Source organism: Haliotis rufescens, unplaced genomic scaffold, assembly GCF_023055435.1.
Source record: "Haliotis rufescens isolate VD_foot unplaced genomic scaffold, xgHalRufe1.0.p SCAF_16, whole genome shotgun sequence".
Lineage (NCBI taxonomy): Eukaryota > Metazoa > Mollusca > Gastropoda > Lepetellida > Haliotidae > Haliotis > Haliotis rufescens.
The window spans coordinates 6,047,031-6,074,077 of NW_025963846.1; the positions used below are offsets into that span (position 1 = coordinate 6,047,031).

Here is a 27,047-nt window from a genome sequence, read left to right on the forward strand (position 1 = left end):
CCTATTCTACCCCGGATCTTAACTGTGTTTATGAAGATAAGACAGTTGGAAATGTCCATCGACAGTCCAGTACATTTGTTTGACCACCCCATTCAACCAATATTATTATATGCCTCTGAAGTGGATCTTCACGAGTCCAAACCCATTAACAAATTATTTGGTTCTACATATATACTTATATACTGTATATTGACCTGATTAATTTTAAGGTATGGTTTTATATAATCACACTTGTTGGCAAAATATTTCACAATAAAAGTTCTATTTCTACTAGTAATCTAGATACAGATTTAACACAAGTTACAAGGTCACACTTCATAATTCAATGATTGTAGGCTCTGAAAATGATATATTATGGGTGTTCAACTAATGTGATCACAACTTAGGCATAACATACTGAAAATCATGAAATTATTGCGTGCACCTCCACCAATAGCCAAGAATGGGTCATGAAATAAACATGATTAGCCTGTTTTACATTTAATAACACAAATCTGCCCTTTTTGCATTTAATAACACAAATCTGCCTGTTTTACATTCAATAACACAAATCTGCCCTTTTTACATTAAATAACACAAATCTGCCTGTTTTACATTTAATAACACAAATCTGCAACTGATTGAGGGATGTTGCTTGCTCCCTTACACTCCTTACTTCTCCATCACTTTATTTAAACTTCACTTCACATTTGACCTACTGTTCCTTGAAACCAATAGCAGGAAATAACATATAGGGCATATTCAAATGATACATCAGGTCAATCAACGGAGATTGGAATGTTTCCGTGATATGAGTTGGCACTATCACTCGTACATGTTATGCATTCACACCAGGTCCTGGTGGTACATTTCCTAATATTGTGTATATATAACATTCATAGGAATAATCCTGAAAACAACACAATGCATCTTTTTTAAAACTAAAATAAAGTCTGTTGATTTTTACTTTGTTATTGTATCATGCATGTCATGCATAACAAGTTATTTGTGCATTCTTCTTTAAGGCTTTTATTGATGTTAATTCATCAACATTCACCTATTTGAATTAGATACAACTTAGGAATGGACATTTCGAAATGATTAAACTACATATTGCCATCAGGGACCATATGATATATGGTTTCTGTTGCCATTAAATGATAACATTATTTCATAATCTTTATCATAATGTCTGCTCATCTGTAATTAGATAAATTCAGATTCGAGAGTCAATAAGAAGGTGAGAGAGTACGTTTTCAATATCATACTTCCTCATAACATCATAGGCTACATTTGAAAAACACATATTTTGTTTCTCATACAACCCTGAACCAATCCTATAATCAGCCAGACCCTAAATACCTATCAACATGATCAAACACCTGAGTTTTTTACATATTTTTTCAAACTAAATCTGCTTCCAATTCTGTGTTTTTTTCCATTCTGAGTTGCACTTTTTGTTCCAACGAATCCCGACTACCAGGAATAAAATGGCAAAACAATTATCTCTTTTTATATCACTTCTTTCGTTTAGCCCAATTCTGAAATTGGTTTGAAGTGGTTGGGATATTAAAACAAGAAATATGTTAAAACATATCCCACCAAATCACATTATGATATAAAAAGAAATCATTTGAAGCAACGATTTTTAATGAAGCTTTGCAACAGAATATGTACATATATATTAGTAATTGAAGCAGTTACTGTTGTATCTACTTCCCCTTCTATTCACACACGCCACCCCATCCCCGATCCCCACCCCTCAGCACACCATCCTGATTGATGACTAGACTGCCACACAGGCCCTGCTCCCACAAACAACGTCCCCGGGCTGAAGTCAGTCAACCCTGACAATTAAACATGTCATCAATTACACCTGTCACAATCTTGGTCTTCAGCATCTTAAACCTAAGAATAGATATACATATTAAACTACAGAATATTGGACTTTAATCAAAGCATGTGGGACTTAAACGTTTCACATATGCTGTTCAGGAATCCTGAATGGTCAGGGCTGCAAGGGCAATGACATTATATATCAGGTTTCTTATAACCTGCTTCCAAAACGGTATCTTCGTGTTACCCCGACCTTTAGACATTTGGGGTCAAAATTAAGGTCGGCAAAATGCGAATAGTTGGGTTGTTCACTGGGGATTAAGAGAACAATGGGATTAGTGCGTGTGATTTCAACTTTTTATAGTAGGACTGAAGTCGGGTTCTGGTGAACACTTGTGAGAAGAAAATAATTGAACATCTCACATTTGAGAAGAAAATGATCGAACATCTCACATTTGAGAAGAAAATGATTGAACATCCCAGCTGATTAAGATATGAATTGTGTTCACGTGTCATATACATATGTATATATAATGGATCGAGTTCAAGATATCTTCACTTCTTTTCGTAATGGCCAATGCACAGATAGAGAAGAAGTTCATTCCAACTGCTCATGGTGTAAGATACTTATGTGTAGGTGGGTTCATGTACCGTTTAAATAAGAGAAAAGCAAATAACTTGATATCTTGGGTATGTTCTATAATAAACGACACAAAATCTATTATATGTTTCTACTGTTAGAATGTGTCCTGAACACCATTCAAAAACACCATTCAATGCGTGCTTGTAACAACCACCTGTGTTAACATAACACGCACGTATCATCAAAGAAAAACCGCTGGTCGGCGTAACGCGAATAATTTTTTTCTGAAAGTCGGCGTAACGCGAATGAACCTGCCAAAACAACCCACTCAATCAGCTGTGTTAAGCTTTGGGGGAGGTTTCAAGATGGCTGGTGTTTGTAGACAGATTAAGCTGAGACAGTCTGGGTCACGATCAGCTTGCAGAATATCAATCAATATGGGATATCAATGAATAGAAATAGAGAGATATCAAGGCAGTTGCACTTTGGAACAAAGAGAAAGTACTTACGTGTGAATGTTTGACATTTACTGTTGTGCATGTCAAGTGATCACATAGGTTTCCACTCAGCAATATTCCACCTATATGACGGCAGTCTGTAAATAATCAAGTCTGGACCAGACTAATGATTAATATCATGAGCATCGATACACGCAATTGGGATTGATGACATGCATCAACCAAGTCAGAGAGCCTGACCACCCGATCCCGTTAGTCACCTTTTACAGCAAGCATGGGTTGCTGAAGACCTATTCTACCCCAGATCTTTGCGGTTTCCACGTACATCAAGAGCGTTTGAACTTTCTTCAGGGGCTACCATTTTAGGAGTTGAGAATGAAATTTTTATTCATTGAAAACCTGGTCATGTTGGAAGATGCTATCTATATTTGGTATACATAGATGTGAAACAACCTGAATATTGCTGTGTAATGAATGGCGTCAACAGGGTCAGTCGAGTGTCCTCATATCCTGGATGGTACGAGCACTCCTATGAACTCTGACATAGTTAAACCCCAAATGAGGCAAGTAAGCATTTGATTTTCAGGGAAGTGGGGGGCAGATTTTGGTTTGAGATCAGCTAATTTTTTTCTAATTTTTTTCTAATGTGCTCAGTTATTAATTTTAAATAAATGAAAATAACAAACTGTATGCTTTGAATAGATCAATACAGTCTGCAAGAAAACGGCACATTATTCGTTTCCTACAATACGAGGTATATGTACAAAAAAACAGTAAAATAGGGCTTGATAATTATTTCAGAACCCCCCTCCCCCTCCCTAGAAAAAAAGGAAAAAAGAAACAGAAATCAAATATATCCAATACAGCCCATGCAATGCCAAGTCTACAATATTTGGCAAGTCTTGATTACAGTAGCATCAGGCTGAAAAGTAACAAAGTCACTTGGCTCCTTTTTATTATTTTTTATAACACTAATTTAACAACTGTTTTTTATTGAAAAATATGTTAAATTCCGAGACTAGATGTTAGTCTAGGTAACTGGCAGCATGTATAATCTCCATACAAGCTACAATTTGAGACACCTGACATGGACAGAGAATTTTGGAAAATGTTAAATAGAAATGATAGTAATAAAACAGAAATTACACCAGATATAGACAGTTCTTATGCCTACTTCACTGAAATTAATGAACGTTCAACATATGATACAACCATCGATGACAACTGGCTAGGTAACCTTACACTAGATACTACAGTTCTTAACACCGATATTTCAGCCGAAGAAATTACTTTAGCAGTTAAAGGCCTGAAGAGGAATAAAGCTTCAGGACAGGATTTTATAGAGAATGATTATTTTATAGATGCCATTGACACTCTAGTCCCATTTCTTAGAAATGTCTTTAATGGTATATTATCATCTGGACTGTTGCCAGATACATGGCTTACAGGGATTGTGAAACCAGTCTATAAAGGGAAGGGCAATCGCCTAGATTCTAATTCATACAGACCCATAACTATATTGAGTTGCTTCGGCAAACTTTTTACCCGAATATTAAATAACAGATTAACTAAATTTGTTGATGATAATAACATTTTAAATCCTGCACAAGCAGGTTTTAGAAAAGTTTTTTCTACTTGTGATAACATTTTTGCAATGCAAATGTTGATGCAAATAATGAAAATATCAAAAAAGAAATTATATTCGTTTTTTATAGATTTCACTAAAGCATTCGATAAAGTATGGAGAGTTGGTCTATGGCATAAACTTTAAAAACTTGGAATTGAAGGAAGGTTTTTCACCCTGGTCAAGAATATGTACCACAACATCAAATCTAAAATTAGTATTAATAACCAGTTCTCTGACGATTTCATTTGCCATGATGGTGTACGACAGGGTGAAAACCTTTCCCCTCTGCTGTTTTCGTTATTCCTAAATGATCTCAAACAATATCTGCTGAACAATGAATGTAAAAGTGTTGATCTTGAAAATCTGATCGATACTAACCTAACAGTATTTTTCCAGCTCCTCCTAATGCTGCTCTATGCTCATGACACAGTTATAATAAGTGATAACCCTAAAGACCTACAAAGATCGTTAAATCAGTTTTCCGACTATTGTGCTCTATGGAAGTTAAATGTTAATCTAACAAAAACAAAAGTGGTGATCTTTGGTGCCAGACCTGCAAACAAATCAAAATTATGTTTCACTATCGACTCCGACCCTATCGAAACTGTAGATTCATATGACTACCTTGGCCTAAAACTACACAGGAATATACGATGTATATAAGCAGTCAAATCGCTGTCAGAAAACGCAACTAAAGCCATGTTCAGCTTACTCATGAAGTCCTGAAATGTTACTTTGCCATTAGATTGCCTCTTATTTGCATTTGATGCAATCGTCGTCCCTATACTATTATATGGTGTCGAGATCTGGGGGTAAGAGAATCTAACTATTATAGAAAGAGTCCATCTAAAATTTCTTAAATTAGCTACTGGACTGAAAAACACAACCCCAAACTTTATGTTATATGGCAAACTGGGTAGGGAACCACTAAGTATTAAAGTTTATAAACGTGTTATCTCCTTTTGGCATAAGTAAGCTTGCTACCTCAGAAGTGTATCATAAACCGTCCCAGATACTTTACAAATACATGTATGCTATCCATACAGAAGTTGAAAATGTCCCATGGTTAAAATTTATTTTTAGAATGTATTAGATAATTGCGGCCTGTCATATGTATTTCAAAACCTATCGGTATGTTCCACGCCATGGCTGGCCTCAATGGTTGAATATACGTATAAATCTCAATTCCGTCAGTACTGGAAATCCACTGTCAAATCAAGTTCTAAAGGGTCGTATTACGAGTACTTGAAGAATCAAGCTTCATTTGAGAAATATCTATTGCTCTCAAAATCAATATTTCTCCCTATATTAAAATTCAGAACTTCTAACCATAGATTACCCGTTGAAACTGGTCGATGGTTGAACATTCCCAGGGAAGACCGCCAGTGTCCACTCAGTGATTCAATCGGGAGATGAATTTCACTATTCATTCCGATGTGAAGCTTTTCACCAACAGCGATATGAACTCTTAAATAAGCATTATCTTCAGTTTCCAAACATGTCCCAATTTAAGAAAACTATGACCACAAACAGTGTAGGAGATCTAAAAGGCCTATCTTAATTCCTTAACAATGTGTTCAGTTCAATTGGTAAATTGTATTAGTATCCACGAAACCTATTCTTGTTAAATGCTGTCATTTTGTACATAATAAAAATTGTATATAATTGTATCTCATGTACCACCGTGGGTGGTTTTTCTGAGAATAAATGAATTTGAGTTTGACAGAAGATGCATGTCATACAACATGTATTGGTTTAGCCCAGTTCCACAAGGCTCCTTTAGCAATAAAACACCTCCTTGAATGACACTAGGTTACTTAGAAGAAAGATTACAAAAAAAGTTACATAGGAGGTTTTATTTGTGCTTTGGTTGAATGTTTCAAAGGACTTATTTGATTTGAAAATGAAAATATTAGTAAATTGCTTCAGTCACATCAATATTCACATTTGAAAACAGTTTACACATTCTTTACCTTTTACTGTTTGAATTTTACATCAAGAGAGGATATTTTGATACCTTGTACTAAAATTGTTAGATGTTATATTACATAATTGGCAAAACTGAAATATGGATATCATTTCAGTGTTATAAGGTCTAATAAGGAAACAGTTGTATTGATATGTATATTACTAAAATGAGTCAATAAGGTTTAACTGAAATTTAACACAGACAGATGGTCACAAGGTCAAGTACCTACTTTTGTCACGCCAAAGACCCGGTTCTATTCCCCACATGGGTACAATGTGTGAATCCCATTTCTGGTGTCCTCAGCCATGATACTTTTTTTTTTTTATTGATAGTGCCCGAATATTGCTAAAAGCAGCATAAAACGAAACTCACTCACTCAAGTAGAAGGGGGTGCGCATTATACACGAAATAATGAGTTTTGATGTCCCCCCCCCCCCCTCCTCCCCCATGGAAAGATATTACCGTGAGCACTTAACACGGGAAATACCATGTCAACAAATCCATACTGAAGTACGCAAATTAATCATGTAATTACACTGTCTGGCTATAAAAAGTGTTCTTTGTATATCTGGACTTATGTCTTGAATATTTGATCTAAATATTGTCACTGCCATGAACACAATATAACTAAACAAGTAAATATGCATTTTGAAAAATCAAATCATATGCAATTAAAATATAATTACTCGTATTTACAAGTGAATAATTAAATTTTCGTTGTGTTCATTGTAATTCCTGCATTCTGATTAGCTGAATTGGTCACATGTTATTGCATTAATTCATTACCATAGAATTGTTAGGAAATCCCAAAATTACAGTCGAGCAATTCCCTTTCTGCACACCTTTGTATCGTAACATGGACAGGACATTTAACAAAATTCCAAACTACCCCTTGAGACCGAAACCAGGGAAGGAATTAAACAGCAAAGGTATAGGCTCGCTCGCCTGTTTTTCTCTCGTTCACATTGTTCCACAAATGTCATCGAAAAACCGATGCGCAAACTTTTGTAAGAATCAGGTACGTGGATTCAATAGGTTTGCACAGCGGTTTTTCGATTCATACCTCAAAAAACCCGAAAAAATACACAGTCAAACCTTAACAAAATTCATAACTAGTTACAGCTAGTTGATTTTAATTGTGTTTAGCCTCAGGGTAACAGGCTTGTGAAGGGGGCACTCCTTCACAGCCATCATGCTCTGGTTCACTCCCAACTCAAAACTCCTCGTTGAACTTCATTGAAGATTTAAAACATGTCCATGTATATTGGTGTTTAATTGGCAGCTCTCTTTAACAAGAATGATCTTAATTTGTTTTAAATATAAGTTAAAGAAATTGCAATTTCAATTCATATTCTGCCAAGCAAATTTGTGTAATTAACACAAGTTATGGTGAAATATTGTATTAATTATTTCCATTCCCCAACAGAAATGAACATTCTTAAAATGATTGGAAGCAGTACATTACGCAGTGAAAAAGCCAAAAGCTGACCTTAAAAAGAACACTAATTAGTTTAAGGGTCATTTAGTCCATATCACAATCACTAATAATTTTCATTTCTCAATACACTAATATCATTATAGTAATGTTTAACTGAGCATATAACCTTAGCTGACAAAATCACTGCCACCATACTCTGATGCATTTTACAAAAACAGTTGTTGTCTGATGATTTGAGTGATGTGAGTGACATCATGATCAATCTCATTGAATAAGTTTTTTACTCTGTTGTGATAAATCTCAAAGTCAAGATGTGGAAAACATTCCACTGGAGGTCATGTCAGGTGAGCTTCCAGATCAGTCAATCATCTGCATGATTTCTTAATCCTTGGTATCAGCAAGCTACGTACTCAGACCAGCTTATCTGTTTGTTTGTTTTCAAAAAGGAAGGTTAATGGACAGTTCTGAATGTAGAATACCGGTCATGATATGTCGCGGCTATTTGACATCCTGTAGCTTCTAAACATCCAACATTGTATACAGTAATACTATCTGGCAATGTTTTGTGTCTGTGTGGTGCTAGGAGGTTAACAGTCACATAACCATCTCATCCTACCAGGTACCCATTCACTGCTGGGTTAACAGTCACATTACCATCTCATTCTACCAGGTACCCATTCACTCCTGGGTTAATAGTCACATTACCATCTCATCCTACCAAGTACCCATTCACTGCTGGGTTAACAGTCACATTACCATCTCATCCTACCAGGTACCCATCCACTGCTGGGTTAACAGTCACATTACCATCTCATCCTACCAGGTACCCATCCACTGCTGGGTTAACAGTCACATTACCATCTCATCCTACCAGGTACCCATCCACTGCTGGGTTAATAGTCACATTACCATCTCATTCTACCAGGTACCCATTCACTCCTGGGTTAATAGTCACATTACCATCTCATCCTACCAAGTACCCATTCACTGCTGGGTTAACTGTCACATTACCATCTCATCCTACCAGGTACCCATCCACTGCTGGGTTAACAGTCACATTACCATCTCATCCTAAGAGCTCCTATGGAGAGTCTGTCTGGTCCTGACAGAGAGAGGTGTCAAATCAGAGCAAAAGACCTGGATGCCATTGTTCAAAACAACCTTAGCAACACGACTGTCGCAAGTCTAAGTTAAGGTATGTGAGTTACGATCACCTTAGCGCTAAGATCCGCTTCGTACAATGGCACCCAGATCTTATTGAGCTAGAGGTCACAACAGTGTATCAAAATATCAAACATTTGAAAGATTCTCATCCAAACAGACAACACGAAAAGTCAGTTCTGAAGTCAATAAATTGTCAAAACGTTTGTCTTTCTTTGTTTTTGTTTATGTAGAAGACGATATATTCCATTAGTATCACTGTGGCCTTCAAATAACTGACCCTAGGCCAGACGTATTAGTCGCTGGTGTGATGACACGCAATCAATCAAGTCATCGAGAATGACCACCCAAATTTAAACACCTCTTATGACAAGCAATTAAACGCCGGGGGCCAATTCTAACCTGGTTCCTCCGGGTCCAAGAGCCATGTTAATCCAGGTGCTACCATTCTGAAGAAAACTGCCACACTAACAATTTGTAGATTAACCAATTTTGATTATAGAGTAACGTCCCTTTGAATATATCTTTCCATTAGTAATTGTTCGGAAGGTGGGGTTTCCAAACCAATCAGGTTGGATTACCAGAGTTTTTAATATCAGCAAAATATCTTAGAAAGTAGATAGAATCTAAAACAACTTCTATATTTTACTGTAATGGGGTGTTTCGGTTTAGATCCTTAAACCAATGTCAAACAAGACTGACAACAGTAAGTGGATCTATACCTAACGTTGCCATTACGGTAAAATTAAAAAGTTTTTCAGAGCTCCAGATAAGCTTTTGGTGTTGTGGGTATTTTACCCATGCATTTTAAAATCATTTGGTATCAGTAATTCTATCTGGGTATTCAAATTTCTGTTACCCACTAGTTTTACACATGTGGGTATTTAAGTTAAATATTTATAAACACTATTCATCTAGTCCCTGCAAACTGGTGTCGTGTGGATTGGAGCTTTATAGGACTCAAAAATACCACGATACTTCCACAAGAAAGTGTGATGGCAAATGATCGTGATGTAACTGTCATCATGGAGTTTGGCAAGGTTGACGGAATGCCCGTTTATAATTTCAAAACAAGTTGCTGATTTGCTGATCGAATATGCAGGGTTACTGCACAATATTTTGATGATACGCACAAGTTTTATTTTTGTAGCTTATCTGTAATGTTTGTTGCGTATTTGATACGCTTGGATTATATTTTACTGCGTATTTCTGCATGTCTGATGCGTATTTTACGCAGATACGCAGCTTATCTGGAGCTCTGTTTTTATCCATAAATTGTGTCTACTTTGTCATCCGTCAACTTCTAAGAAATGCCCATCAAACAATTCAAAACATCTCACAATATGAACTGTGTGTGAGTCAGTCATGGCTGTTTGGAACAGCATTCAGGTAAGTCTTTGAATCATTGAGTATTTATTCATGTTATCGTTATTATCACATTATGTTATCACTCACAATGGGTATTTAGTACATCTGTGGTGTTCCGGTAGCTTCTAAAAGCCTATGTTTGTGTGCTAACGCAAGTGAGTCACATGACACATTACCTACTAAAAGTGACACATGTCTAAGTTACAATAAGACAGAAGTGTCACATCTGTACAAACTGAAAAGGCTACGTAAGTTATTATGCACATTAGGGATGGGTATTGGATGTTTAAAGTGTATCACAATATATTACAATGCACAGGGCCGTATTGTGATATGTATCACAATATACTGTATAATTCAAAATTAAGCATAAAGAAGCAATGCAGGAATTGAAGTTCACAAATGGAACAAAACAAGATGCTAGAACAGCATTATGTTTGATTATTCAATAAATACTCAAGGATGCACGCTCCGGGACAATGATGACTTGGTGTTACACCACTGCCACAGAAGAACTCCAGAATGCGAACTTGCATTTTGGAATTACGGAAACATTTTGAATGTACATGTCTTTGGCAAGTGTATAACATTAAACACATAATAAAAATCCTTTTTTTTTAAATCACCCAATATACCCAGCATTAAAACATGATATTGTGATACATATTGTTGAAAGAATCAATCTCAATTTACCTATATACCGGTAATACCACACACCCTTAATGCATAGTGTTATTAAACTTTTGGGTTATCAAATTTCTTCATGGGTATTTGTACTCCAGCAACTCAACATTAATTACATATTGTGATTTAGTGAATGTATTTTATGCAAATACGTAGCTTGTCTGGAGCTCAGACATATGATGGTGTGTCATTGTTGCGTGGGAGAAATTCCAATGCGACAAATGTCATGTCATAATGGAAGATGGCCAAATGAAATCTGTCAGTTGACAATATCAAACAAACAATAAATATTGTTCAGTAAATAACTTTGTTGATTTCAAGATACCTCATAAGCATGTTAAGAGATCAAAGCATAAAATGAAAGTTGATACCAATGGCCACTGGTTAGTTTTTGTATTTCTTTGGTTTGACCAATATGAAAAGAAGTAAGGAAGGACGTAAAAAATATATATTTGTGTTCAGGTTCACATGGATCTAACAGATATGGATAAGTAGGTAGTTTTTTTGTTTTTTTTAATACCGTATTCGACGTAATAAGCGCCCCGCTCTCATAAGCGCTCACGGCGATATATGCTAATATATTGGCTAGTGAACAATCAGCACCCCTTCCGATGATCAATGTACACAAGACTTATTTATTCGTGTATAATACGCACTTGTGTGTCATATCACCCTTAATTATGGGCAATTAAATTCTTGAAAAATATATCTGTCGTATGTAAACATTTCAGGCTGTTAGCATAAACCACGAAAATTACGATCTTTCAAATCAAAATAATATTCTAATAAGCACCCTCTATTTCTTATTTTGAGAGCGCCCTGGGCGCTTATTACGTTGAATACGGTAACCCTTTTAGGGAATGTTGAACAAAATGCCATGTGCAGATGGCTTGTCAGAACTGATGCTAGTTGCAATTCATCTCGAATTGTAGGTCAAAGTAACTATGGCAACAATAAAATGCAGAAAAATCCAATTTGTTTTTGAATGTAAAATATAATTTCTTGATGGCTGTTTTCAGCTGTGATTAAAACAGTTGGGTTGCAAGTGAGACAAGGGGTCAGCTGGATTACCCCAAACACACAAGTATTTGAGGGCATGGGGCCTAAGATCTTAAGAACAAATTTTAATAACCTTACCATTCAGCGTCGCAATAATGAGAGGTGTGTATTCCGTATTCCGCTCATGACAGTTTATGTCAATATGACCCAGCTCCAGACGTATACGTCCACCAGTAGACTTGGTACGGTCAGGCGGACTGACCAGTGGACTCTCTGACCACGTGTTTGTGTTTCGCTTCACGTTGTATCCTTTATCCGGGAGCAGCAGTTTCTAAAACAGGATGTATTGGGTGATATTGATGAACACTCCCAGATAAAAATGCCAGTCCACTCCCACTCACAGCCTATAGTTCCTTAGGTGAACAGAAATCGCTTATTTACATTCACAACTGTTCAGATATTTCAATATGACAAAATATTATCAATACCGAAACTATATGAAAACAATCTGCAAATAACACTTGGAGAAAACAATTTGAAGCCGATGTAAAATGTGTTCACCACTATTTTCATTCAAGGATCCATGGGCCAAGGATAGAGTTGGGGGTAACTGACACACAGGAACTTGTTATTGGTCAGTAAATAATAATTAATTTATATCCCATACGTAGTTACGTACGTAAGTAGGGACTTACATATAGGGGTATATATTATTATTTACTGACCAAAAACAAATTACATATTTGGGTATATATTATTATTTACTGACCAATAACAAATTAGGTTCCTGTGAACATATAACAACTAACCAGATCAGTAATGCGATATACTAAATACTTTTTCTTGAGACATATCTAGTTTTTATGATACTATTGAGTGGCGAACAGATTCTATAACCGAAGCAAAAATAAAAACAATATCATTCATTATTTCACACATGTACATTTTCTTAAGAGAAGAAAATAAATTTGTATTTGAAAGTTCATATAGCCAACATCTGCTTCGCTAGAGACCATATATCGATATATGCCTCTGGCATGGCTATACTTTCACAGCCGAGCACCAACAGTAAAGACATTGTCACATAAACTCTATCAAGCATCTTATCGTTCATGCCACAGGACAACCTGGGGCCGTGGTGTTTATTAGTATAAAAAAAACTACCAGAGTAACCTAAATATTATTCAAACAAATACCTGAACTTTTGAAGCGTCATTGTGCTTTACTGCTTTGATCAGGTCGCTTTCCCTTCCCATTTTCCACAAAAGAGTTGATGAGAGTCGGCCAGAACACTGTTATCGTTAACTGTCAAGTGATGAATGAGTCTTGCATGCCTCTGACATGACACGCTACGCTTTGCTTCCTAAATGTCAATCAGCGTTGATCACGTGACACGGAAGTAAACAGGAAGTGAGTCACATATTATATTCTTATCGACTAAATACAAAGTGTTAAATGGATCTCTACCAGCCTCCGTTTCCTATCTTTTAGGGATGAACACTTAACGAAAGATACTATATTTTTATCATTAGCATGATTTTTGTTTGTGTCAAATTTGAAATTCAATATTAGACAAATCACTATGATGATATAACTTGTATATATACAGTTTTCTTTATTGCATGTGCAAAGTAAATTTACAATATTTTAATAAGAGAAACCTCACACACACACACACACACACACACACACACACACACACACACGCACGCGCGCGCGACTTGGCTTAGACCAACGTGCAGACATTTGGATCATGCATTCAGCCTACAGCTAATTCTGCCTTCAGTTTATAATACTCATTATAATTTGAATGTGGCGATTAGTTCCACTTGACTGAATGTTTACTGAATACCTGTCATCCCTTTCATATAATAGACTTATCCTTTCAGCACAAATTATGCAGACCAGTCCATAAAGAAATGTGAATACATATCAAGCTATCTTGTCTCAAAACACGCAGAGAGAACTGGCTTCTGACATGTTCTGATGTTACATTTAATCTGAATTGTGACTTGACTTATTTTATGTCAAGATGACATATATGAAAATACGTGTACTTATTATCTGATCATGATATCACTGATGATAACATATGTATAATTATTTTATGTTTTCATAAAAGAAATAAGATGAATGCAATACAAATGAAAGATGTTGATACAATTGGTAACCTTTTACAAAATGAATAATCATTTCTCACCCGAATATCTTTGTAGGCTTGTACCTAATACAGTTTCGGAAAGCGAAAACTACAACTTAAGGGATAAAGCCAATCCTCAAACAGTGACGTGTAAAACAAAAGCACATGCAGATTAATTAAAACCAGCTCCGAAAAAACTTCAGAATTTGCTACCAGAAATGACAAAACTGACAACGGAGACAGTTACAAAATGTAAGAAGGGGAGATAAAGGGATACACTGGGAGTTAAATTATGCATGGTATTAACATAAGCGATTCGCTTGTTTACCGATCCATTTTCATATTTTGTGAAAACAGATATGTTTAAATCACACAAAGGAACATTAGAGTATAATTACTAAGTTCTCGCTGCCGTTAAACAATTTGTTTAGCGATAGCGAGAACTAAGATCTGATTATAATGAGATTGCTCCTCACCTGATAATTTATTTCTGTTGTCAATGTGTTAACAAAAGGACTCTCTCATTTAATTCAGTGTAGGCAGAATGAGCTGTAGGCAGAATGAGCTGTAGGCAGAATGAGAAGTCACCATTCAAACAACGATTTGCTTGACTGATTCTCAGATTTAATTAACTAGATCAATGAATAATTTATTACCCTAATTACATAAGGATAGTTTCGCAAGAGACACTAATTACCCGACCGACGCTCATGGAGCAGCGACATGCCGTCACTCAACAGGATCAGACACAACAGCTTTTTTCAATCTCTAGATCCACAGTCTATAAACATGTTATAGACCCGTGAAGATCCGGGGCAGAATAGGTCTTCAGCAACCCATGCTTGCCGTAAAAGGCGACTATGCTTGTCGTAAGAGGCGAATAACGGGATCGGGTGGTCAGGCTTGCTGACTTGGTTGATGCATGTCATCGTATCCCATTTGTGTGGATCGATGCTCCAGAGGTCAATCACTGGATTGTCTGGTCCAGACTCGATTATTTACAGACCGCCGTCATATAGCTGGAATATTGCGGAGTGCGGCGTTAAACAACAAACAACAACAACAGCAACTACAAACATGTTATAAGGACTTACTGTCAGAATCGAATCCTTAGATTTCCGGCCCAAGAGAAGACTTCCATTTAATTATTGGAATTAGGACTGACATGTTACACGGAGTCTTAAAACCGGAACGTCTTCGCTGCATGGGTTGAAAAGGAATGAGCTTTGTGGCAGTTTGTAGTTTGATTATACATATACATGTAGTACAATCTCTTTAAAATCAGCGGCAGCGAGAACTTAGATCTGATTTTAATGAGGTTGATTATAGTAGTATTGTCTTAATTGAAATTGCATCTTGATACTGTTTGATCTCATACTGGTACGATATTTATTATACTTATATCCACATGTACTTATACTTATTTTGGATTTGAAATATAAACATGCAAAAATAGCGTACTATTCGATCATCAACAGATGTTCAAACAACAAGCCCAGGACCCCTATCAGAATAGAATATTGAGTGGTTGAGTAGAATATAAATGTATGTAGCAGCTTTGTAAGTATCCTGTATTACATATCCCAGAGCATATATTTATAAAAACGCAAATGACGTGGCATTTGATGGGATAACTCAGCACATTGCTTTTTCATAAACCGAAAAAATAGGCCACGACAACTATTATTATAGGCATTATTATAGGCATAAAAGTGTAATATACATTTAGATAATTAACAAGTAATTAAAGTAATTAATAAGCATTAAGATACATTCTGATTCTATAAAAGATCAAGAGGGAGAGTTGGGGTCGGTAAGTCGGGAATAGGTAAATGTATAAAACAGGCAGCTCTGGTTACTTGAAGACTACGGGAGCATGCCGGGCCACGAGGATCCAGGGACGAGGGCAGTAGGTCGAGGGTTATACATGAACGAAATATAATTAACAGATGAGAAATAGATAAAAGGGAAAAAAATAGAGTTGGGAGGTACGGGAACGTCAGGGACTTTGGACATATATGGTCTGAGGGGGGAAAATAGTCCGAATTCCAAGGGGTAAGAAGTTACATGATAGCGAGTCCGAATAAGGTTCTGGTTATTAGAGAAGAGTGGGGAAGAACGACCTAAGGTAAGGGGGGAAAGGTGTTTGACCAATGAAATAGGAAAAAAATGGGTAAAACCTTGACGTAAGCTGGGGGTAAAAAGGACGGGGAGACCCAAGGTTCGGGGAGACTGGAGGATCCCAATTGAGCACCACGATCTCGACCTTACTCTGAAAAACACCAGTTTACACCTCCAGTATTTCGGCCAGGACTGAAGCTTTGCGGCTAAAGTCCTTAAACCATCGTGACCAGAAGTTGTTGATCAATCATTAGTGATTGAATAAACAGTCATCAACGAAAGAAACTCTTTGTGCTCATTGGGAGAACTACGGTAATTCATCCAAGGCCCTCGGGTACTGACCTTGTACCTCTCGTAACATCCCAGTCTGTCAGCACCAAGAACGAGGGGATTACCGTAGTACAGGTGAGGAGGTAACGACTGTTACCCTCCGGTTAATTAACACCAATTAACACCTGTAATTAAGGGGCGAAAAGTACCTTGGATACTATCGGACTATTGTTTCCTGATTGACTGATGCTAGAATGGGCGGGGCTTTCTGTTACATTATTGGGTAGAACGATGTCAATGATTCGTTTTGTTGTCTACAGTTTTCGTGTCAGAATTCTTAAATAATCAGTCTGTGAAGTTAATATTGTAGACGTATTTATTTATAAGAATTGACTTCAATGTGCTTTTGCGTCTGTACTCTTGTAAACGTAAAAACAGTGAGCATCGTATGCAAACTGCGGGTTTGTTTTTTACGTTTTAGTTTATTTTAATCATATACATGTTTTTATTTTTTTAATTATTATTTAGATATAAGTTTGCTTGGCAAGATAGGAAGGTGCAATTTCCAACGGGCCCTGCTTCCGTTTCACACAATTTGGTGTCATTTTAACCACAGAGGAATATGTGTAAACCCGACTCTGACAATTCCGGATCTCAATTAACACCAGAGTAAAATAATGTCATTGATTTGATTAATATGTTCATATATAATCAAGTAAAAATCCAACATTTTATATTTGGGATTACATTTTCTTAGTAAATTACAAATTCCAGTATTTACTTTTGGGGGACGTCCCATCCGGGATTCAAATCCACTCAGTCAGAGTGAGGCACTAATCGCCAGCAAACAAAGTCAGCGACCTAACCCACTCAGCCACCGCGAAGCTTCCTTAAAAATGTGTCGATTCCGGACTCTCTTCACTCTGGATTCCGGACTGAAATGGGACAAAGGGCCTATTTAATATCCACCTGACGCTCCCTAATCCGGATTAACTCTCCACTCATCTCCCTCGCACGTCCGGTAATCTGTCCTCATAAACCAACGATGTGATTACAACATACATCGATGCCGAGAATGGCTTCACTCGCAAGTAACATACCGTATATTACGGGGTATAGGTTGAAATTTGATTCTAAAATCCGTTTACAAAACTATCAAACATCTCAAATAATAATGTTTGATAAGGATTGAAAGTAAATGCGACTGTCAAGATTATTCTTTTACTTTTCTAACAAACATACTTCTCTTACTTGTCAGGTGATCTATTCTGTGAAATATCATGAAATATCTAAAAAGGCATATTCTTATGTGTAATAAGATGGACATTCGATCATTTGTATTAAAATAGTGATATTCTGACACCTTTTTCAAACACTCAACTAAGCGACGTATATCAAAGTAGTCTTTCTTGACTATCTTAATAAAACAGATGAATGTCTCAGTTTCACTCAAGGCACAAATTACAATGACCATGAACAGAGACTGGAAAGGGTCCCCAAACAGTCGAGGACAGTTCACATATAATATATGCTGTTCGGATAATAGTATTGAAGAGTGCGGTTCTAGTTTCCAAATTTATGAAGAAATTTATATTACCATTATACGAGTTTGACTATGTTTATTATGTATTTAGTATTTCACAGAAATATATTTGATGGATAATAAGACATGACTAAAAAGGTTTTAATGTTTTATACACGAATCAACATTTCTAAAATATTTGCTGCATTGTAGGAACATGGCGCCGCCCAGCAGTACAGTCGTATCCATCTGTCTCGTACTGAATATTTGCTGTTCTATCGTGATCGTCTTGTTAAACAAATGGATCTACACTCATTACGGATTTCCAAACATCACCTTGACATGCATTCACTTCATTGTCACCACATTTGGACTGTTCCTCTGCAAACTAGGGAATCTATTTCAACCCAAAAGTCTTCCGTTTCTGCAGATGTTGCCTCTTGCTTTGACATTTTGTGGATTTGTCGTCTTCACTAATTTATCGCTTGAAACGAACACAGTTGGAACGTATCAGCTGATCAAGACAATGACAACACCATGCATAATTGTCATTCAAACGTATGCTTATTCACGAAGCTTTTCTTGGAAGGTGAAATCTACCTTGGTAAGGACATTTTACGGACGTTTCGTTTCGTGGCATTAACGTGGGTGTTTTGTAGTAGTTTTTTTAGTAGTGACCTCTTGCAGTTTCACCATAACCATAACAAAATTTATTTTTGTCGCCGTGGTCTGTTTATAATTTGTTTTGAAAAGTCTAATTTAATATTGGTACTTCTGCTAAAGGTGGCACGGCGACTGCATATAGGAATTTTTACAAGCACGAATATCTGGACTCTGTATATTTAATACCTATACATTTATACATCTGATGAAATCACTTGTTTATACATATTATATATATATGTACTGCAGGAACGTTTTTGTATACAGAGATGAACCCTAGACAAAATCACAATGTAGAAAGTACCCAGGGATGAGTTCATTCAACGCAGACCGAATTGTGCATAACGCTGAATCGGATCCTTGAACACTTACATATACCACACGTCCTGGATGCCAAACCGTGGTAAAATTCAACATGGCATTATAATGATTATGTGTTGTATATGTTTCCCTCAGTAGTTCTTTACCATAAATGGATCTGAACTGTCTTAATGTTGTATGAGATGCATTCCAGTGTGCTATATAAAAAAACGACCAAAGATGAACGTACATTACTCTAATATTCCATGATGCACAGTATTATCCAGTATGCATTCGTCATCAGGCGAACCTGGTTTCGGGTTGAGGAATATGGTGAACCTGGTTATGGGTTGAGGAATATGGACTTGTCCGCCGTTTAAGGTACCAGGTACCTTTCTGTATTCTCATTTTGGTTTGTGTACAATTCTGTATACAGAAATGTACCTGGGGTATATAGCTGTAGACCCTGTGACGACAACGACCCCATCAGTGGTACTTATGGGTAATCAAATAGAAAATACAAGTTTTCCATTTTTCTAAACAGTTGTTTGTAACATGTCATATTTAGTCTTCTAGTCCTTAAATTCCTGATATGTTGTTAGTTGTTCAGTTTTAGTTATATCTGCTCCTAATTATTTGTTAGAAATAATAACAAACAATATTCTCCCAAATATACTGTGTTTGAGATGGAATTTTTGACATTTTGCACAGATCGTGCAAGTCCCAGTGTGTCATATTTGCAGCATAACCTTCTTGTCACTGTGACCTCTGCATGGTCCATCTCATACTTTAGCCGCAGTTGTTATTTCCAAATGAGATCACATGGTTTTGGGAACTACCGAAATCCGAAAAAATCTTTAATTTAATTCTTCCCATCCTAACCTGTCAGTTTTGAAAAGTGTATGGAGAAACAAGAATATGTGTTTGTGTGTGTGTGTTAAGTTAAGGCATAATGTACCTGTGTATAATAAACTATGAGATTAACTTGCAAGGACTTACACAAGCATAGTTCCCCCGATGAATGTATTAGTGACAATATGGAAATATTTATCCTTTGGCTCTGATTGTAGATGCAGGCGGATGAAGTGATCCTACTTGCAGGTTCACAGTAAAGTGCAATCTACTTCTTTCTAATCTTTAATTAACATTACCTTTTCCTTAACTGTGTAAGGTAGTATAGATGGTCGAGTGAGCCTGACCCTAAAAGAAAACTATACTATAATGTGAAAAATGATGAAAATATTCTTCTGTGTACAGTCAACATGGTCAGCTCTTGTCATACACACATTTTTCTGTTTCAGATTCCCATCACGATAGGTGTCTTTCTCAACTCCTTCTACGATGTCAAGTTTAATATCGTTGGTATTGGATTTGCTACAGCTGGTGTATTGGTCACATCCCTGTATCAAGTGGTAGGTTTCTTACACATGTTGCTGTGAAAGTCAAGGTGTCCTCATCATAACCCTATTTTTAAAACCTCCCTAATTAAGGGGTCCATAGATTCAAATACTGTAGCAGCAAACGTAAGGTACTCCAGGGCCCCACTTTATTTCCAACACTGTTTATGCGTGTAGTGTTGAAAATTAAGCATGAAAGTCAAGGGATCCTTGTCCAGGGTTCACTCTTGGATTCTTCTGACATGGGCTCTTATATGAAAAATTCAAGTATTCCAGAGATACACCCATACGCCAATTCCTCGTATTTTAAAATGTAGGCCTTTTTTCAAATTTAGGGGCTAAAAGCACAAGGCCCCACCCTAGAATTATCCCTGCTTGTCATTACCCTGATGTTAAAAGTTAGATCCTTAGAATCAAAAACCAGGACCCCTCCTTAATTTTGACACTGCAGCGTTATACTTTACAAGATTCTTTGGGTTGTTGACTGTAGTGGATGGATATATTGCATGTGAGCCCATGACATTGTATTGGCTAACCAAGCAATTCGTTTTGAATTTATGTTTCCATAAATCCCCCAAAGCTAGGTGCTGCCCACTAGGGGGCCACTGTTTTCTGATTGGCTGATAATGTGAGGTGAGGTGAAGTGGGGTTTAACCCTGTGTTTATGATTGTTGCACTAATATAGTTATGTGCATGTTTGTGTGTGTGGGGGTGCTTGTCCAGACTGATGCCGTGTATAGAACTGGCCCACTGAGATACCATGCCACAGTTTAACATGAATACCCTACTCAGACACAGTATACTGACTTCTAGTCGACCAGTCCTTGTTTTATCCCCTTTATGCAGAGCGCCAGGCAGGGTAACATCAAGTACCATCTTTTAACGTCTTTTTATATGACGCAGCTGGGGTTAAACCCCAGATGTTTAACTCTTCGGGCGGACGCTCTACTGCTAGACAACAGAGGCTGTTGATTGGCTGTTAATAGAGTGGTTGGGGGCTGTGTTGCATCATTGAACAATGTAACTGATCTCGTATTGTTGTAGCAGGTTTCTTGCGGACTAGTGAATATAGAAATTAATTTCAAAAACTGGAAATATCACTGAAATAATTATATTAAGACTAATGCCATGATTACATAAAGATTGAGTCATTTGTCTTCTGTTTCAGTGGGTTGGTGAGAAACAGCATGAATTCCAAGTAAACTCCATGCAGCTCCTGTATTACCAAGCTCCTCTCTCAGCAGTCCTCCTCATGTTCGTTATTCCGTTCTTTGAGCCAGTCCTACAGTTCCATGGGGTTCTTCACAACTGGCCCATGGAGGCGCTTGTAAGTAGCACACTGCTCATCATACAGATATCTGGTATAACAATAGGACAGGCATTAGTATTCCGGTTAAGTGATAACTGGCAACAGACTGGTTTCAGTATCTAACAAATCAGTCATGATATTGATTATTTTCAGCAACTTGTATAGAAACAATAAGATCTGATAACACATGTGGTGCAGTGTTTCTTGTAGTTGTGTTTGTGTTGAAGAGTATTGCAAAATATTTCAGTTCATTTTTTTTCGTTCTTGCAATATACAGAGAGAGAATGCTCTTTGTAACTCTAAGGACAGACCTAATGATTAGTGTGACTCTGGAGTCTTTAATCTATGATTAATCATGATACCATTACTATATTTGTGCCACATTTGACCAAGTCCACAGCCCCATTCCACTGTTTGGCCATGTGGCCGTGGCAGGTCGATTTTAAGGTACAACCACCTAAGGTAGGGTCATGTCAGAACGACCTTTCATCCGACCAATCAAAGCGTTGCTTACCAGATCATGAAAGTGACAGTCGCAATGTGTTTTCTAATCATGCAACCTCGAAAATGTTAACACGGGGATTCCGAATGACAGATTCCGTAAAATTTATCCTCTGTCTCTCGCTTCCGTTGGATAAACATTTGAATGGTGGAGACGTTGCAAAGTACGTGGGAAGCACTGTCATACAATCGCAACAATATATTAGACATTCCGGAATGTTCTTTTGTTCAGTTTTCAAAATTTTAATCGAGAACTGCGTGAACATACTTTTCTAGCGTAGTCTGAAATGGAAGTTGCCAGGTTGAAACAAGTACCCTAAAGCTTGAGAAAGCTGCTTTCTAATTGGCTGATGTTGACTTCTCGTTAGTTGTTTCAGTGGTCGGTCAAAGTTCGCGTAAGGTCGTTCTAACGTGACACATAATGGTATGTCCTCGGATCTTTGTTTAGCAGCAGCGAGAACTTAGATCTGATGTTAATGAGATTGGGATGAGATTACATTCAACACAGTTTAATGATATGATGATGAATAAATTTCCATATTGTACAGCATGTTTAATAAGTTTCATTTGAATGATAATGTACTGCAGTACTGTTTAATAACATTACAGCACATGAGGTCCCAATGAAGATCCGGGTTAGAATAGTTCTTCATCAATCTTTGCTTGCCGTACAAGGCAACTCTGCTTGTCGTAAGAGGTGACTAACAGGATCGGGTGGTCAGACTGTCTGTCTTGGTTGATGCATGTCATCGTATCCCAAATGCATAGATCGATGCTCATGGTGTCAATCACTGGATTGTCTGGTCCAGACACGATTATTTAAAGACCATCGTCATATAGCTGAAATATTGCTGAGTGCGGCGCTAAACAACAAACAAACAAACAACATATGAGGATGATGACATCAGAGTCTCATTGGTCCACAGTAAAGATCATGGTTAGGACACGCTTGTCGTAAGAGGCGACTGAGGGGATCAGTGGCCAAACTGGCTGTCATGGTTTATGCATGTCATTTTATCCCAATTGCGTAGATTGATGCTCATGATGTCAATCACTGGATTGTTTGGTCCAAAAACAGTTACTTACATACCATCATGTTGCTGTAATTTTGCTGAGTGTGGTGTTAAACAACAAACAAATCTGTCATTGGCGTCTTCATATGGAAACTGTTCTCCATACAGACAACACAATGGCTTGACTACAGCATGAACTGAAATAGATAGTCCTAGCATCGGTATGACATTCACCCATGTAATAGGCTGTATTTGTTTCAGTTGATGGTGTTCCTGTCGGGAGTGGTAGCCTTCTCTGTTAATCTTTCCATCTTTTGGATCATTGGCAACACATCACCTGTCACGTATCCTTCGTCAGTTTGTGAATGTGTATTGTCGCTTCAGCAGTCTTGTAGCTCTTTGCGGGGCATATTCTCCATAGTATTATTCGAGTATGTCACACTGAGTGAGACAGTGGACAGTGTATGTGAATATGTAGTGTTATATGATGTAATGCTTCAATCGTAAACTCTCCGTGGCATTGTGACTGACTGTTTACAATTTACATTATTTTGAGGTTTGGAATGTAGATTCAATACCTGTAAATTTCAGCTGCCTCCCTGGTCTAGTGGTAGAGCATCTGCCGGGGAGTCAAAGGTCGAGGGTTCAATCCCTGGCCGTGTCATACCAAAAGACATTAAAAGATGATACTTGTTGTTACACTGCCTGGTCCTCAGTATTAAGGGGCTAAAACAAGGACTGGCCGTCTCGGAGTGTGGTATTCATGTTAAAACCTTGGCATGGTATCTCAGTGGGATAGCACTTTTAAATCAGCATTAGTTCAGACTAGTACAAGCAGACTCACACATGCATGTACGTCGCTATATAAGTGCAATAAATTTGAATGAGACGTTAAACCCCATTTCACCTCACCTCACCTATAAATTTCATTTGAAGTCAAATGCAGTCAAGAGAATTTGAAAAAGGTAGAGGTATCAAATCAGATACCTTGCTGCGATGATGACATCATGTTGTACAGACAAGACGACCAAGATGTCACAATATGAATTAGAGAAGAGCCAAGTCAAGCTGTGTTGATGTTCCTGAAATTTACAAACTACACGCACTAAGTCCTTGTTTATCGAGTTTTCACCCTAAAGTATGTTAGCACACTTGCTTTGAATAATCTAAGAAATGCAACAATTATTTGCACCAGTTTTGAAGTAAAATGCTGGATGCCTAGATGTCATTGTAGAATAATTGTTTGAAGCAGTTTGCAGTCCTCATGTTGATGGTCCTGTGTTGTTCCTGTGTTGTTGTTCCTGACTGTGTTCAGATATAACATGGTGGGGCACCTCAAGTTTTGTCTCACTCTCCTGGGAGGCTACTTGCTGTTCCACGACCACCTGCAGCTGTTGCAGGTCTCCGGCATTCTCACCACCCTCGGAGGTACGTAGTCATTCTCACCACCCTCGGAGGTACGTAGTCATTCTCACCACCCGCGGATGTACGTAATCATTCTCACCACCGTCGGAGGTATGTAGTCATTCTCACCACCCTCGGAGGTACGTAGTCATTCTCACCACCCTCCCTGGGAGATATGTAGTCATTCTCACCACCCGCGGATGTACGTAATCATTCTCACCGCCCCCGGAGGTATGTTGTCATTCTCATAACCCTAGGAGCTACGTAGTCATTCTCACCAACCCCGGAGGTACCTAGTCATTCTCACCACCCCCGGAGGTACGTAGTCATTCTCACCACCCGCGGATGTACATAGTCATTCTCACCACCCGGGGATGTACGTAATCATTCTCACCACCCGCGGATGTACATAGTCATTCTCACCACCCGGGGATGTACGTAGTCATTCTCACCACCCCCGGAGGTACCTAGTCATTCTCACCACCCTCGGAGGTACGTAGTCATTCTCACCACCCTCGGAGGTACGTAGTCATTCTCACCACCCGCGGATGTACGTAATCATTCTCACCACCCTCGGAGGTATGTAGTCATTCTCACCACCCTCGGAGGTACGTAGTCATTCTCACCACCCTCCCTGGGAGATACGTAGTTATTCTCACCACCCGGGGATGTACGTAATCATTCTCACCACCCCCGGAGGTATGTTGTCATTCTCATAACCCTAGGAGCTACGTAGTCATTCTCACCACCCCCAGAGGTACCTTGTCATTCTCACCACCCCTGGAGGTACGTAGTCATTCTCACCACCCGCGGATGTACATAGTCATTCTCACAACCCGCGGAGGTATGTAGTCATTCTCACCACCCCCGGAGGTACGTAGTCATTCTCACCACCCGCGGATGTACATAGTCATTCTCACAACCCGCGGATGTACGTAGTCATTCTCACCACCCTCGGAGGTACGTTGTCATTCTCACCAACCCCGGATGTACGTAGTCATTCTCACAACCCTCGGAGGTATGTAGTCATTCTCACCAACCCCGGATGTACGTAGTCATTCTCACAACCCTCGGAGGTATGTAGTCATTCTCACCACCCTCGAGGGTATGTAGTCATTCTCACCACCCTCGGAGGTACGTAGTCATTCTCACCACCCTCGGAGGTAGGTACACATTCTCACCACCCTTGTACAATCATTCCCAAACAGTTATGATACAATTGTGAGACACATTATAAATATCTTGAACTATGAAACACGACTTGGGTATTTAGTTTGTTACAACAAAATACAAGCCTACGAGTTGAATACAAAATGAAATCTGAAAAAATATATATCAAATTAAGTATATTATCTCCCTCTGTTTCAGGAGTCCTTGCCTACACACATTTTAAACTGCAAGAGATGAAAGCCAAGAGTTTGCCTGTAACAGACAAGCACTAGGAGTCTTCAGTGGGGTTACATGAGGGTTTAACGTGTCATTGTGAGGTACTTGTCATTACCACAAGCAGGTCACCGAAGATGTTTCTTTCATGGGATTCAAAATCAGTCGATCATGTTTCAGTTTCATCTAGGGTGCAGTAGTACTGATACATGTGATGCGGGGTAGTCATGGCAACATCATCAATGTGAATCAGTATATTTCACCATAGAGGAACATTGTTTTATGTTTAAACAATGTATTGTTTGTTATTGGTTATGATCTTATGATTCTATATTTTTGTATGTTGTTAGTTAAAGGACTAACTATAAACATTCTTGAAGCAGTTTTCTTTCTAGTTCTTGGAAAGTGGAAACCTTTGATTCCACAAATGACCAAACATGTGGCATCATTTTTAGAAAGGGGATGAATTCAGAAAAAGATGTAATTAGAACCAATGAATTTTTTAAATTTCTTTTTAACACAACATGCTTTAGAGAGCTTTTACCTATGAGCAGCGTTCGAAATAGATGCCAGCCAGACCGTCCGAGACGGGTTGATTTCAACTCGGGCTGCCAGATTTTCAAATCCCCCTGCCCGACGGTTGGGTTATATTTCATAGGTGAAAATATTCTAAATATTTCCCGATGATAAGCATTAATTCACATGTAAAGAAGAATGATAAAATGTAACCAAAAAGAAATCCTGTTAGCTTTTAGACAACCTAACATTTAGCGATGCGCTTATGCTACAAGCAATCAGTTTTCATATTTTTAATTAAATTATCCTGAGAAACATATGATTATAGTGGGCAGGCAGGTTTTGGTCAGGGCTGGCAAGTATTTCAGCTAGCCAGTCCTGTGGTCTGGCTGAATTTTTGGGGAGT

At 37.9% G+C, this 27,047-nt stretch overlaps 2 protein-coding genes across 2 annotated transcripts in view; one reads left to right on the forward strand and one right to left on the reverse strand.

Annotated features, from left to right (window-relative positions):
* The window catches only part of LOC124120720, a 44,406-nt gene extending 30,920 nt beyond the window's left edge, over nt 1–13,486 (reverse strand). Inside the window, exons 1-2 of the mRNA XM_046483599.2 lie at nt 13,299–13,486; nt 12,241–12,433 (exon numbers count right to left, since the gene is read on the reverse strand). Of these exons, the coding sequence (XP_046339555.2) occupies nt 12,241–12,433; nt 13,299–13,358 (253 nt within the window). The 5' untranslated portion in view covers nt 13,359–13,486. The remainder of the gene's footprint in view (nt 1–12,240; nt 12,434–13,298) is intronic.
* A 4,885-nt stretch (nt 13,487–18,371) lies between these two features.
* On the forward strand, nt 18,372–26,824 carry LOC124120704 (solute carrier family 35 member E3-like). Its single transcript, XM_046483584.2, has 6 exons — nt 18,372–18,759; nt 20,420–20,530; nt 21,684–21,842; nt 23,600–23,682; nt 24,654–24,766; nt 26,111–26,824. The coding sequence occupies exons 1-6, from the start codon at nt 18,373–18,375 to the stop codon at nt 26,182–26,184; spliced, it is 927 nt and encodes a 308-aa protein (XP_046339540.1). The 5' UTR covers nt 18,372; the 3' UTR covers nt 26,185–26,824.
* Nucleotides 26,825–27,047: the final 223 nt, after the last annotated feature.

Bases quoted from the DNA above. Each gene is read 5' to 3' on its own strand.
- LOC124120704 (XM_046483584.2), top strand. From the start codon at position 18,373: ATGGCGCCGCCCAGCAGTACAGTCGTATCCATCTGTCTCGTACTGAAT. The intron at 18,760-20,419 runs GTAAGGACATTT...TTTCTGTTTCAG, and splicing joins GGAAGGTGAAATCTACCTTG to ATTCCCATCACGATAGGTGT. The intron at 24,767-26,110 runs GTACGTAGTCAT...CCTCTGTTTCAG, and splicing joins CATTCTCACCACCCTCGGAG to GAGTCCTTGCCTACACACAT.